Consider the following 15,433-nt stretch of genomic DNA (forward strand, 5'->3'; position numbering starts at 1 on the left):
ATTGTTTGTCTTTTTAAAGGTTGTTATGGGAATTTAATGTAAAAAACAAAAATACCTTTCCCTTCTTCAAAGTGGTCAGTTCTTCAGGTAAAATTGTGTGCCTCTTTTAATCAATTGTTTTAAACCCATAAGATTAATCAACTATGATTCTTGCCCCCTGTCCTTCCTGTTTCAACCCCGTCCTTTTGGAAAAAACCTAAATATTGAAATTTACTCAGCGGTTTGTGAGCACATGGAATGAGTATTATTTATGTATTTATTTCCTTTGAGAAATGCAAATGATAATCCTGTTGATTCAAATAATAGTACTTAGGATAATGTTCTTGAGTAATCCATACACATTTTATCTTCTGCATAAGCACCCCTATAGTAACCCGTGTGTGTGTGAGAGAGAGAGAGAGAGAAAGAGTTATCATTTCTAGCTTTCATTTCAGTAATTTCATTCACATTGCTAGCAAAATATTTGCAGAGACAGTATTCAGCTAAATGTGCTGTATACAAGGCTGATATTAAGCATTACTGACCTTTGCCTCTTATTTACGGTTGCAGCCATGTGATGTTTAGAACCATTTTATTTGAATTTAGTAGCTTCCCAACCCAGCAACGTGGTATGTTTGCATAGGTGGAATGAATAGACAGTTCTCTCTTGCAAGGTGAGGAACATCCCATGTTCAAATAAATGTGGAGGGTCTCTGGTAACAGGGCTGCTGGGAGCAGTGCATCAGCAACATTATTGTATGTAGAAAGGTGCACAATAGGAAACATAGTTTGAAAAGGTTGCAAGTGTTGGGTTTTACCATCTCTAGGAGCGGTCTAGCATGCAAGCCCCACCCCTGCCCTTTTGACTGAATTCTGTTATCCAGTAAGAAGTTTCAAGCCAGTAGCAAAGTGCCGTATCCGAAGTTTCTGTCTTCAGGACTTGTTGGTGAAGCTTAAATGTTTATATGCTTAATAAGCTAGCAAAGCGAATATCCATTTCCCACTCAAAGCAAAGGCAAGCAGTAAGAATGGGAAAGTGCAGGGCTTTATTATGGAAACAGCAACTCAACTTTAACTACTCTATAGTGGCAGTGTTCATGCCGCTATAATAAAACTTAAGAACGTTTTAGTAATTTTTTCCCCTACAATTATTCAAAATTACATTATCCTTACTGAAAACTGAATGGCTTTTAGTGGATTAATTAAACTGTAGCTGGTTTGCCATCTGGGTGCAGCTTGTTTAGCTGCTTTTCATAGAAAGATTTTTCACGGAATAAAGAGCATTTTTGTTGTTAGAAAGCAGCTGCTAGAGAATACTCTTTAAAATACAAATGATGTGTGCCCTAATAATTTATGTTGCTCTATATTAAAAATAATGTTGCAGAAAAAGAACTTTTGTAACATCTTATTTTTTTGTCAGTGTTGCTTTGTTGAATTCATGGCTCCTCTTACCAATCAGCTTTTATAAATATATTCGCTTTTTTCCCCATTCGGGTTGCTCATGATATTGTGCTAAGAGTTCAGGGTTTAGGCTAGATGCAGAAGAGGAACTAAAAAGGAAGAGAGAATTAAGTAGATCTGATTTTATGGCTCAAGTGGTTTCATTAAATTAGAGTGCTGTGTGCTCCCGTTCATTAATGAACTTTTGCCATATGCTTTAACAGTTCTGGTCAATAGCTGATAAAGAGGAGCTTGTGTTAAAAAACAAATCTGGATAAAAATATCCCTGTGATGGGCTTTTATCAAAGGAGTTGCTTTGAATTCAGTAACTACTACTGAGGCAATATGGCTCACAATTTGCGACCCAAAGGTAGTCATACATTATTGGAATAGAGCCTACTGCGCTTCACATTACACAGATGTGAAGACCTGATTATAGCTGCTTCATAATTAACAGTGATCCGATTTGTTTTGTGGCATAAATGGTGCATGTGTAGAACATTAGCCATGGCACTCTCATTCAAATTCAACTCGAGGGCTCAGCGGCAGGCGGGTCACGAGCTTCAGGGAGTAGCAGCACAAGCTCCTCCATATGTTCTTGCGGCATCTTACTATGGCTATGAGTGCAAGATAAGTTCCCCAAAGAACCTAATCGTGTTCTGTAATTACAGTGCGGCTTTCTGCTGGCTAGAAATGAGGGAGAAGCTAAAACCCTCATCAGATAATTTGTAAATTACTTTACATGGCGGATGCCTAACTCAGTTGGTTTTCAACTGCTGAAATTATAAATAATTGTAACAGATGTGGCAATATGGCTGGCCTCCAATAAATGAGGCCCTTGATAATTTGGCCGACCCTTTGACAGGCCAATTTAATAAAATGTGAACAAAATCTTCTTGCTAATAATTTATCATCCCTTTTCCCAATAGAATAAATTTAATTACCCTAGCAGTTAACAAGGTCACACCCAGATGCCAAACTCAGCTACAGTTTTGATAATGCAATCAGGAATTGAGAGGTGATGACAGCGTTGTTGTTTTTTTCATTACCTGGCTTCACATAAACACAGGTGGCGTAGCTTTCTTGTCAGTTTTTAATAATTACAGGCTATTATGGAATGCATAGTTAGCAGATTGAAAACCACACTTTGGTGAATTTGTTTGAGTATGATTGAGATTCTAATGTATAGAGATGATAATATATAACAAGCGTCGCTCCTGGTTTACTCCGTTACTGTGCAAGATTTGATTTCTACTGGTGACAGAAGTGTAACCGTTTTGCACACTTTGGGGTAGCTGGCTTATAAGGCTGTGTTTGTTAGCAACAGTAAGACGGAAGAGCCAAACAACACCTTTTCCTTCCTAATCAAACTAACTCTGCCTTCCCAAGCTAATATACAACCGTATCACACAATTGCATGCTGGTAACCCCAGAGGAAACCTTAAGGTCACCAGGTCCGACTCTGCATATGAGGCAAGATGCTCCATACACAAGTGTTACTATATTGGATTAGAAAACACAATCTAGGTGTCAGTGTGCTGAATGCAGAAAGAGCGTGCAAAATATACTTAAAATGGCGTGGAAAGGCGTTTAATTGGAGTCTCTGTAAAGTACTGACTGCATTCAACAAAATTGTTTGAAAGTCTTCTCTAGCACTGATAATATGGTCAGCAATATGTAGAACAGTTTAGCGTGAAATTAATGCTGCAGTTTTGATTTCAGTGAGGCATTGGAAAGGACTTAGAATGATAGTCACAGACAAATGTCCAGATGGCACCCCACATATTAACATGGGGCTTTAAGCTACAACAGGAGAAAGGTGTCCAAGTATTGCCGAACTGTCTGGCATGTGGACTCTGGATTATGGCCATATGCAACAATCATACAGAATTCATTATGAAGTTAGAGCTCTGTGAGTCGTCCCCCGCCCCTGCTTTCTGTCTGCATTGGGCATTCTTCATCATGGACATGGAAGATTCCAAGATGTAGATGAAAATTGGCTAAGCTCATCACATCCTGATGTCTTTAGGCTCAATAAGGCTGAGCTCTGTTGTGTTATGGAATGTTCTCATGGTCTATAAAGTTGTGTTGCTGTGGCTTCCCTGATGAGTGCCCCATTTCTCTGAAAATTCTGTATTGCCTTCTAGGAATTGTAGTGTGATCCCCATCCTTGTTGCCTTGTTTTCACTCCACAGTACCAAGAGTGCACCTTGAAAATTCAGCCTCCCCTAAATTCAGAGTTCATTTAAAGGTGAACATACCTAGTTGTATCTTCTGGAACAACAAGTAGACTGAAGCTAGCCATCCTTTGATATTTGCATTTCCCCCTGAATTTCACAACGCAATTATCCAACCTAGTAATAATGTGTACAGAAATGCATATAACTGGGGTAAAGTATGCATAAAATATTTGGGGAAATTGCTCTGCAAAAATGTGTATATTGGGGAAAATGATACATACAGGTTTGTATATTAGCAGAATATCACATTCGAATCCTGATGTGGATGTGCGTATGTGTTTCAAAAATTTGCATGTGGAGACCTGAACTTAAGACTGGAAAATGACAAACCAAGAGAAAACAAAATTGACATATTCTCTCCCCTCCTAATAACCACATTAAGGGCTTGCAAGACCCAAAAGAAGTTAAGAGTAAATAATTTCTACACATTCCAGCTTTTCAGATCACCTAATCACCAAATCTGATTTATCATTCTGAGATGGAGAAGAATTTTTGGGGGAGGAAGGCAGAATGGTACTCAACTTACATTATAGCTGGGCCTTATATTTTGAACAGCTTGTATGCTATGCCTAGTAATTACAAATTTTGATGCTATTCCTCACTATATATTGTAGTAAATATTGTTACGATGTTTATAAAAATTGATTTTCCTTCGAACCTGCTAGCTGCACTTGTATAAAAACTAAGTTACTGCAGTGTTAACTAAGAAAAACAATTAGTGAGATTTTTCCGTTTATCTTAGCACAGTTAGATACAATGCATCTTCTCTATATGTTCAATGCAAACTTGCCATGTGAGCTGCACACATAACTATATGCATATTTCTTGTTAATGTCATTTCCTTATTAGGTTGATTCACATACAACCTACCATTGGTTCACATGCCTCTGCTTTCCCTCATGCACTCAGATTCATAGATCCAATTAAGAGTCCTTATAGATTAGTGAAAGTATGCATCTTACCCATGCCAGGCAGGTGCCAACTTTGAAAGTCAAGAGTATATTCAACCAATTCTGGCAAATCACCCACATTAGTCCATCTAGTCTTACAAAATACAGTGTGATCATATAGGCTTTCTTTTTGAGGCAGATTTTCATGTTATAAAATGAGCAAGTAGGAGAATTGTCCTATTTTGGGAATTATTATTTTTTATTTAGTATTCTACTTTGAGCTATTAGGACAAGTTGGCAGTATTGCCCTGTGAGAAAAGAAACACACTTTTGACATATGAATGTGTATTCCTGTTGGCTACACATTGGAGTGGATCCAGATTGTCTTCCATTGATGGAAAGACTACTATCTACAGATTACTTTTGATCCAGTGAAGGGATCACACTGAGGCGGGGCTCTCAACATGCTAGAGCCACACAGGAACTTCAGAGGAAGGAGGGAAATAGCAAGATGGTGGCTCAGGGAGAGGAGCCTGTTACCTGCTGCACCTCCACGAACCACAAACTGGAAAAAACTGCACATGCAAGTACAAATTAGATGGAGGATTTTAACACAAACTTGTTTTGTGTTTCACAACTTGCCTGGTAGATACACTATAGTAATTCGGTATAGTCAGGTGCATGGAGTTCATTGCAGGTGAATGAACCCATTTTTTGTTTCAACTCGAGTGCCAAAATGTCTTGGGCCAGCCCTGCAGGTTAATAATTTCCTTTGCAGGCTAGTAACTTCATTTTTTCTTTTATATATTAGCATAGTGGTAGCATTTGTTGATTTACAAGGAAGTTCTAATTAAGTAAATACCCACTTTTGCTGCCTAGGAATCTGAGCACGTAATCCAAACCTGAGTTACATAAACCTTAAACCTTACAATGTCTCATCCAGTAGCTGCTAACTGAGTTCTTTGGACATAGCATGCTTATAAAGAAAAAATTGAAGGGCAAATTCTGCAGTACATGGAAACATTTGACATTTGTATAGTCCATACCTGTGTGCCGCAGCACAATTCTGTACGCACAAGAATGGTTTATGGATGCAGACAATAATATCCAGATTAAAATCTGCCACAGATAGAGAGCAGATAAAAGTGAACCAGGTCAGAGGAACCAACGAGAAAGAATGAGTTTAGAAAAACAACCCCAAGTTAAGCAGAACTAAACTGAGGCTTGCATAATGATTTTTCATACGCTACAGTGGAAGTAAATGCATTGCCAAGCTTCCAATTAGTAGGAACAATTTATTCACCCATTTTTAATACATGGTGGTCAGACAGGGGCTCCATTCATGGAATCGGAGAACTGTAGAGTTGGAAGGGACCCTGAGGATCATCTATTCCTCCTGCAGTGCAGGAATATGCAGTTGTTCTATACAGGGATTGAACCTGCAACCTTGGCATTATCAGTACCACACTCTCAGATGCTACTTCTTCTGCCTTGGTGCTGCACAAATCCATATTGAGAGTAGAGTCTCTTTGTGCAACCTTTTTTTTTTATTTGCCTGGTGAGGGAGTTGGTGGTTACTTCTGCAAGCCCAAGACTCACTTCCAACCCTTGAAGTGGGCTGGGGTTTTTGAGTCGCTTGATAGTTGCTAAGGGTTTGAAAATCAAAGCCATTTGCTGAGGCATCCACTATTGTCACCTTCTGGTTTGGGAAGATGTGCAGTTTTGTGTTTCACTTTTTGTCACGTTGTAACTGATTGTATTCTCTAGAGTTGCAATTGTCATAATGGGCTACATGGAGAAGGTTTAGAACTTTTGCTAGCAAACATGTTAGAATTGTGTTACACATTTCATGGCGAATAATCCCAAGGCTCCCATGGTATATCTATAAGTTTGTGCATCAAAACAACACAGATTCCTGTGTTTTGATGATGGTTTGAAACTTCAGCTGATAAAAACTGCTATGCCATCTTTTGGGCCATGGTGAGGGGTGCATTATGAGTGCATTACACCAGTGTTCTAATGCCTTTTTGCTTTTCAATTAAAAATGTTGGCAAAGGCAAAGGTAAAGGGACCCCTGACCATTAGGTCGAATCGTGACCGACTCTGGGGTTGCGGCGCTCATCTTGCTTTATTGGCCGAGGGAGCCGGCGTAGAGCTTCCGGGTCATGTGGCCAGCATGACTAAACCACTTCTGGCAAACCAAAGCAGCGCACGGAAATGCCGTTTACCTTCCTGCCGGAGCGGTACCAATTTATCTACTTGCACTTTGACGCACTTTCGAACTGCTAGGTTGGCAGGAGCAGGGAGCTAGCAACGGGAGCTCACCCTGCTGCGGGGATTCAAACTGCTGACCTTCTGATCGGCAAGTCCTAGGCTCTGTGGTTTAACCCACCGCGCCACCCGCGTCCCTTGGCAATGACCTACAGAGGCCTCAATGGCTTGGGCCCAAAATAGGAAGTCGTCTTCACCCCATGTTCTTTTGAAGCCTTTAAGAGCTCCTATCAACTGTGTCATCTATGTATTAAGCCAGGACAGAAAAGGCACTAAGAGATGTATTCCCAGTAGTTGCACTGTAACTTTGGACCTCCTTTTCCTTAGACACTTCCCCGTGATTAAGTGCCTTCCAGAAGCAGTAAAGTGTTTCTTTTACTGACTTTTGATGCCAAAGATAGGATAGGTGAAAGTGTTAGTATAGATCAAGGTGGGATTTTTAAAAAAAATATTCAGTGTTTTATAATTAGCATATTGTTATCCGTCCTGTTCCCTTGGGATATGGAATTGAATTAAATAAATTAAATGCCTGTGGGAAATATCCAAATCATTATGAGCACAGTTCATATCATAAAAGGTACAATCCAAAAAAAAAATGTTTTAGTGAACTTAGCCCTATGGCCAATTGCACTTGAATATTTTCTTTTATTCCACCCCAGCCCCGGCTATAAAAGGTGGTCTTTTGGTGTCCAACTTTTTGATGTAATATGTGAAGCATAGTATGTTGGCAGCAGTATTCATATTTTGCTTTTATCCCCAAATATTCCAAAGTACTTGCCTTTCTGTTTTCTAGGAATTCCAGCAGTATTCTTTAAGTGAGCTAGAATATCTCATACTATCACAAAAATCTGAAATAAAGCTTTTGAAAGAAAAATTGAAAAGAGCAAATCATACACTAGCAGATCATAGCCTTTGCAGCAGAGATTTCTTGGATTGCATCAGTGTTAAGGCTGGGAAGAAATACAAGGTAGGAAAGCTTTATTGCCTTGTGTATTTGTGTCAAAATGAGGTTGGCAAAGCTTGACATTTTGCTCTGGGACTCGGATAATACCAGTTTTAATAACTGTCGATGCTACTTATAATTCTGGAAGCTTGATCGAAGAGTGTTTTTATTATCTGCCAAAGACTTGTTAAAATAACTGTTGGGAGTAGGAAGTTTTACCTTATTAAACACTGAATAAAGGATTGTTAATTTAATGAAATTATTTAAAGGTTCAATTCTTTGTAGGATTCTTAAGATGAATATTTATTACTTGATACTGTTTGTGAGGATGCCCATTCTTTTCAGACAGATGAACTTAAGAAATTGAGTTTGAGATTTAAAGTTTGCAATTAATATAAATGCTGAGTTAGGAGTTCTGTACAACTGGTGTTGTTTTATCTTTAGAATTAATTATTGAATCTGAACTCAGTTATTTTCCATTTATTTTACCTATTAGAATTTGTATTTCTCTCTGCTCTTAGATGTTCAGGGCTTGTTACATCATGTCATTTAAAAATAAAAACAAAATGTATTACATCAAAATAATCCCACCTATACCTGTATACAGTGGTGCCTCGCAAGACGAAATTAATCCGTTCCGTGAGGCTCTTCGTATAGCGGTTTTTTCGTCTTGCGAAGCAAGCCCATTGACAGCTTAGCGGATTAGCGCTATTAGCGGTTTAGCGGCTTTTAGAGGATCAGCTGATAAGCGGCTTAGCGGCTTGGGGAAAGGGGGGGGGACCCGCAGGAACTCGCAAGACATTTCGTCTTGCGAAGCAAGCCCATAGGGAAATTCGTTTTGCGAAGTGCCTCCAAAACAGAAAACCCTTTCGTCTAGCGGGTTTTCCGTCTTGCGAGGTGTTCGTCTTGCGGGGCACCACTGTAACACTAATTTCAAGAGACCCGCCAAAATATGTCTTTTCATTGGTTCTGATTATTCTTAATTGTGAAGCAGCTCCACAGAACACTAGTCTTCACACTTCTTGCATGGATAGTATTGTTAATAAAGTAGTTTTGTGTAGTCATATTAATCACAATCATGAGGAAGGAAGATATTATACAGATACAGGGCTTCAATGATTATAGCAGTCTATAGGTCAGAACAGAACAACTATCTTGAATTATACCTGGAAGCTTGCAAGAAGAGCCCTGGTAGATTAGACCAGGCCTATCTTGTCGAGCATCACATGCCTGTGGGAAGACCACAAGTGGGATACAAGCTCAAGAACCCTTCTGTGGTGCTGGTGACATTGGACATAGCATACAGCCATCATGACTACTAATAACTGATAGCCTTACCCACCATGAATTTTTTTACTCCCCTATTAATTCCATAGAAGTTGATGGCCAATACAACAACATCCTGTGGTATTTTGAAACTAGGAAATTTGTAAAGATACAAATATGTGGTCAAACAGGGACTCCTTCATCATTCTGACCCCCGTGAAAGAAGTGGTGCCTTCTACTATCCCAAATTTTTCTAATTTGGAACCATTAGACACAATTAAGGTGGTTCTATGTCTGAAATACTGTAGAAGGAGGTTCAGTTTAAAAACTGTGGGCGAAGTGAATCAGGCACCATTTCGACGGTGTTTTTTATTTTTAAAGGTAGAACATACAGCTGCAATGGATGCCCCTCCCACAAATGCTGTGGACACAGAGTAATTCTGAAACAATTTTGGAGGAAAATGTTCCCCTGCACTAAGACTCACCTTTTTTTTGCAATGACTGCCCTATCCCGCCAGAATGCCCAGGATCTGGGGTAAGCTGCCATTTCCGCTTAGGATGCTCAGGGACAACACTGTATCTGAGGCATTCTGGGTAGGAAATAGGTAGCATCGAGGGAGGGGGCAGGAGGCAAGTGCCCCCCAAATAAGGAGCTCCCCCTCACTTGCCACCTCCTGTTACTAGACTCCTGCCATTAACATATACTGATACTTTTAGTTCAGAGATTTTAACATGTGAACTTCCTCACCCAGAAATATACATTGCCTTTTCTGTTCCCACCCCCACCCCCCTGGAATCTTTTTTTGGTGTTGCCGCAGGAGATAGCATCTGCCACAAGAGGCACCTGACAAGAGGACCTCTGCTATTGCTGCTGCTGCTGCCTGGGGGGAAAAAAACGCAAATGGGGCAACAAATTTGGGGGCCATTCTTCGTCCCACACTGTAGTAATGTTTGAAGTGGCCCACTAGCTGTGGTATAACAGAATCTACTTAGTTATGCCACTCTAGCGACCCTTATAAACTATACAGTAGTTCTATTAGCAACCTTTTCCCCACTTCTGACCTGCTCCCGGAAAGCCTCTAGCGTGGAACATTTGCACCTCATCGGGGGTTGCACCGACATCGACTCATTTTGTTGCGTCAACCTTTCTATTCTATTGAAGACTTCATAAATGTTCTTCAGAATTCTCTCCATTCCTGTGCTCTTTGGCCTGTGCAACCAGTTCATCTTTACTTACGGATGATCTACAGCAAAATGTGTTTTATAATCTGTTCGGCACCATCAATGTACATGGCACTTTACGGATCTTATTATAATAGCCTTTACAATGCTACAAGCATAAAAGTGTTCTTAAAGATTTATATAGCGTAGCAATGCATTAGCGGCAAGAAACGCACTCTGCCAGAATAGTCAACCTGATGTCATCTGTTACCTTAAGTACAATTCTACGTAATTCCTACTGAAATGTGGATTGACTCACTGGAGTCAGAGAAAGGGTGGTGAGTTGGTGGTGCAACATCCACCTTGAACACTTGGCAAGAGGGCATCAACCTTAGACTGCAGTTATGTTCCTGGAAGTGGCAAGGAAGATGCAAATGTTTGGAAGATGGAGAGTAGGCATTAGAGTTCAGCCCTGTTCACCAGGTGTCATGAGTGCCCCCTTCAGAGGGACCAGGGATGCTGAGAAAACGTGAACAGTGGTCATAGAATATCAGGTTAGGGACAGGAAGAGAAGTGCCTCTGCCATCCTAAGCCTTCAGTACAGGCAGATAAATCAATGTAACTTTTATTGTTTTGGTCTGTGGGCCAGTTCATACTCAACAGTTCTCATGCAAGCACCCCTGGAGTATTGGAGACAATACTAGGGTTGTGGCCGGGCAGTACTCATGTCCACAAGCCACTTGCCTTCACAGTGGCTCAAAAAAATAATAAGGCTGCAATTGCACAAATCCTGGCCATCAGGGATTCCAGTTTGGCCCATGAGCCATTTCCCCCAAACCACGTCCATCTGCTCTTCAGCTGATGTCAAGGGAATGTCAGTTGATGGGTGAGAAAACAGAGTTTAAGTCTGCATTGGCTGCACAATCCTGTTACCAGCAGGAAACAGGATTATGCAGCCCAAGTAGCATACCTCCTCCTTCCTCAGATTATCCTTATAGTTGATGGGAAGCATATATTTAAATATGTTTTGCAAAGAGGTGTTCCACTACAGTCCGAGTCCTTATCCGTTTTGCGCAAAAACAAAGAGCAGCAGAACCCTATTTCTTTTCTTTTGTGTCATTAAAAAACTGATGAATTTTGAAGGCACTGCAATTGCTCCTTGTTTTACAAAATAAAAGAATTGGAGAAGCTAAAGGAGCATTATATATCTTAGGCTGCTAAACTATTAAGTGCACCATAATGGTATTAAGATACTGCCCAGCCTTTTAACCAAAATTATCTAGGAATTCAGTGAAGTTGATCTGAATCTTTCATGCCTTTTACATAAAGGCATATGACATGGTGCGAGCAAGAAGGTTGCCCAGTTTAAGTGCTATTTTCACACATCCTTTCTCCAGATTGCCGTAGAAAGCTGCACATAATATAAACACACACTCTTGTCTCTAGTTAGGCATATTATAGTTAATGACCATATGGTCATTATGGTATAAGATCTACTGTCTGTTGTATTTATATTCCTCAAGCATATTGTTCCTTCAACTTCACAGTGTGTTAAACTATTTCAAAGGGGGAAAAATCCTTTCCCTCTTGTTTCTGGTTGTCCTATCAAGTGTAACCTTGGACCCTTATAGAGCAATTAGATCAGCCTCTATCCCCTCCTTTGTAATGAGGTTTCTTGCATTTCTGAGTCTATAACCCTTTAGTCTTCCCTAATGGGACATCATTATTCTGAAAGAAACAATGTAAATGTAAATGAATATTCTCATTAACGAGTCACAGAGAAACCTTTAGTGGTAGCGCTGTGGTAATTCTGCTTGTTATTTCTCTGGTATTCCATGCAGGATTTTTTTCCTTTATAATTCATTATTAGTATTCAAAATTACTTGTTCTTTAATTTTGCATGTCTTTCATAATCCGGTGTTCCAACCAGTTCAACCATGTCCTTGTTTTATTCTCGAGGAACCACCTGTGAAACGTTCAAGGTCTCTGTCCCCAAAGAGCTTTTTGAAAGAGTCAGAGGAATTAAGAAGGCTTAAAATAGCTGAAAGAAAGATTGAAAACTTAGAAAAGACACTACAGCTAAAGGTGAAAATTGTTATTATTATTATTATTATTAGAATTAGCTTTCAGTTGGCATAGACAGAGGCAAACAGAAATCGCAATGTCATTTTATAAAACCCAGCATACATAGCAATGCATACTGGAAATTGAAATAAACAAGATGTGTTTTTCATGGGCTTAAAGTTTTACCATTTTCACAGTCAGACCTGTGCAACAAAAAAATTGAAAAAAAATGCAGCTACTTAAATAGAATTTGAATTAAGGATTGTGGGGCTGGATCCCTGCAAATCTATCTGTCCCCCCTAGAGAGTTATATCCCCATGTCTGAAATGGCCATAAGAAGAGTCTCCTGGATCAGGCCAGTGGTCCATCTATTCCAGCATCCTGTTCTCACAGTGGCCAACCAGATGCTTGTGGGAGACCATCAAGCAGGCTTTTGGTTTCTAGCAACTGGTATTCAGAAGCTTTGCTGCCTCCAACTGTGGAGGACAGAGCCCAATCACTGAGGCTAGTAGTCTTTGATAGACCTCTCCCTCTATGCATTTGTCTAATCTTTTAAAACCATCCAAGTTGGTGGCCATCATTACTTCCTTTGGGGGTTCCATAGTTAAACTATGCACTGGGTAAAAGCACAGCTTCAGGTTTTGGCTACTGTCATTGACACAAAACCATGGAGTCAAGTGCTAAGAATCAATTCTTTTTTGCAACGCACAGTTGATCTGTATTGGCTGTGTTACTAATAGGAAGGAACATGACTTGTTAGTCCCAGGAATACTGTACTCTGCATAGGACAACTTGAATTTTTCTGATGTCTTCTTTATCTCAAAGAGGCCACAGGTGCTTCAAGGATACAGTGAGGTGGTAATGAGTTGCTTCTTGTCAACCAGTTTCTGTAGTAATTAAACTATTGTGTTTGGTTACAACTATTTTGAATATTTGTAAGAACGTTTGTGAAATAAATCCATTTCTAAGAATCTGTATTCCCAATTATTGTTTACAAAAACAAAAGAAACAAAACTATTCACTGGCTATGTTCTTTTATGTCTTCTAAATCTTCCAACGTCCAGCTTCACTGGATGTCCACGAGTTCTGGTATTTTGAGAGAGGGGGGGAAACTTTATCCATTTTCTCCATGTCATGCCAAGTTTATAATTGTATAAACTTCTGTCATCTCACCCCTTACTCGCCTTTTCTCTAAACTGAAAGTCCCAGACATTGCAACCTTTCTTTGTAGGGGAGTCTCTCCATCCCTTTGATCATTCGGTTGCCCATTTCTTTTTCCAACTCTAAATGCCCTGGGTGTTTCTGTCACTGTGTATGAACATTGTGTTGTCAGTTGATCGTAAATAATAATAAAAAACTTAGCTGTGGCAGACTGCCATTTTAAGCGCTTGCATTTTACTCAGTTGTATCTTATCACGTCACCTTGGTATTATGCAGATCCAAGAAAACGATGAGCTGAGGCAAACCCATGAAAAGCGCAAAAAGAGGCTGCAGATGTTACAGACCAACTACAGAGCAGTAAAAAAGCAATTAAAACAATGGGAGGAAGGCTATAGCAAGTAAGTTACACAGCTCATTAAAAACCATTATATATATTAAATCTGAGTGTAACTTTTGCTGTTTAGGTGTTCTAGAAAAGAAGTAGATTAAAGCAGGGAAAAGATAATTTCCTGATACTGTTGGTCTTTATTGCACAGGCTCATATGAGTAAATGTTACTGTATAAACAAGTGGCATAAACTGGAATGCCATTTAAGTTTAGATCCCATTATAAGTTTCACGAATGAACAGAGCCACCAATTACTTCTGTTGTGAATGGTCACTGTCCTTTCCTTGTACCTGTGTTTGGTGGGCATTTAGTTCCATTATTTATATATAGCATTTTTTCTCTATCCGTGAAGAAAGGAGGAAGGAGGCTGTGCATATGCTTGGGGAGAGGGCATGAGCAAAGGCTCAGACGAGTAATGCCAAACCACCCCTTTGTTTTTGCTGCAATGAACTTAACACAGTATGACTACTTTCTCTAAGTTGTCAAATGGTTTGTTTCACCTCTCCTAAAATCCTTCTTAATTAATGAGTTTACAGTGGGGGATATTCAACCAACTTTATTCAATGTAGAATATCACCCATTGTTTTAATTGTTTGTTTACATGTAGTTTTCATTGTACACTCCAAATAATTCTGCATAGTATGAAATATTATTATAAACACCTGAAACATTTATTACTATATGCAGTTATACTCCAGTTTTACTGTTAGGTCACATGGTATAATGTCTATGAGCAATGGGCAAGAACAGCTTAGATTTTAAATTATGGGCAACTTAAGCAGGTCCATAGCTTGGTGACCAGGAGTGCCTATTTCTATGTTCTCCATTCTCTATAACTTTCAGATTAATTATTGCAGCATGCTGAACATAGGGCTACAATTGAAGACAACAGTTCTGAAACAAAGCAACCAGATAACTGGTTGGGGATCCATCTCTAATTTGAATAACCCCCATTTTAAAACAGCTGCACTGATTGCCGGTTCGTTTCTGGGCCCAATTCAAGGTGCTCATGTTAGTAGATATTTGCCATAAATGACTTGGGCCCCAAATATCTGAAAGTCAGCCTCCTTCCTTACAGACCCTCTTGAGTGTTATGGTCAGTAGAGGGGGTTCTCTTGGTGGCTCCACAATTAATTTGCACAGATTGCATTGTTAATTCAACACCAGAATGTGTTGCTAATTAATCATTTATGCTTTTAAGTTATAGGGAAGAAGGTGATCAATTCATAAACCTGGATTAAGCAATGGTAGTGAAAATAACAGTAAAACTAATTGAGATTCTGCTACTTCTTTGAATGGGTTTTTAGGAATAACTCTGAATCAAGGCCATGTATTGATTTCTTCAGGGGCCTTTGCTGGTTTTTCTATTCCCCGTAGATAGCTGTTGTGTGCCTGGGTTTATTAAAAGAAATGAAATGACCACCTTTTCTTCTTCCATTATTTCCCTCCCCCTGCCCTAACCAAATGGGAGCCTCCATGGGGGCTCTAGGTATGTTGAACTGGTACAAAAAACCACACACAATGATGTTTTATTTTCTGTTTTAAGATGTGGAGCACTCTGAGACACTTGGGTTCACTTACCAAATTAAATAAAAGCAGTTTTTGTTGAGCTATTTAGCCCAGAATCACAA

At 39.6% G+C, this 15,433-nt stretch overlaps 1 protein-coding gene across 3 annotated transcripts in view; it reads left to right on the forward strand.

Annotated features, from left to right (window-relative positions):
* The window catches only part of CNTLN (centlein), a 168,007-nt gene that overhangs the window by 57,868 nt on the left and 94,706 nt on the right, over window positions 1-15,433 (forward strand). For 2 of the 3 annotated variants that reach the window (XR_013834310.1, XM_079959168.1), the window contains exons 9-11: window positions 7,614-7,787; window positions 12,150-12,275; window positions 13,692-13,813. Coding sequence is in view for 2 of the 3 variants with exons in the window: in XM_079959168.1 (XP_079815294.1) it covers window positions 7,614-7,787; window positions 12,150-12,275; window positions 13,692-13,813 (422 nt within the window). In the remaining variant the exon portion in view is untranslated. The remainder of the gene's footprint in view (window positions 1-7,613; window positions 7,788-12,149; window positions 12,276-13,691; window positions 13,814-15,433) is intronic. The other variant, XM_079959169.1, reaches the window with a different exon arrangement.

The sequence above is a fragment of the Podarcis cretensis genome, assembly GCF_951804945.1.
Source record: "Podarcis cretensis genome assembly, chromosome: 17".
In the NCBI taxonomy this organism is placed as follows: domain Eukaryota; kingdom Metazoa; phylum Chordata; class Lepidosauria; order Squamata; family Lacertidae; genus Podarcis; species Podarcis cretensis.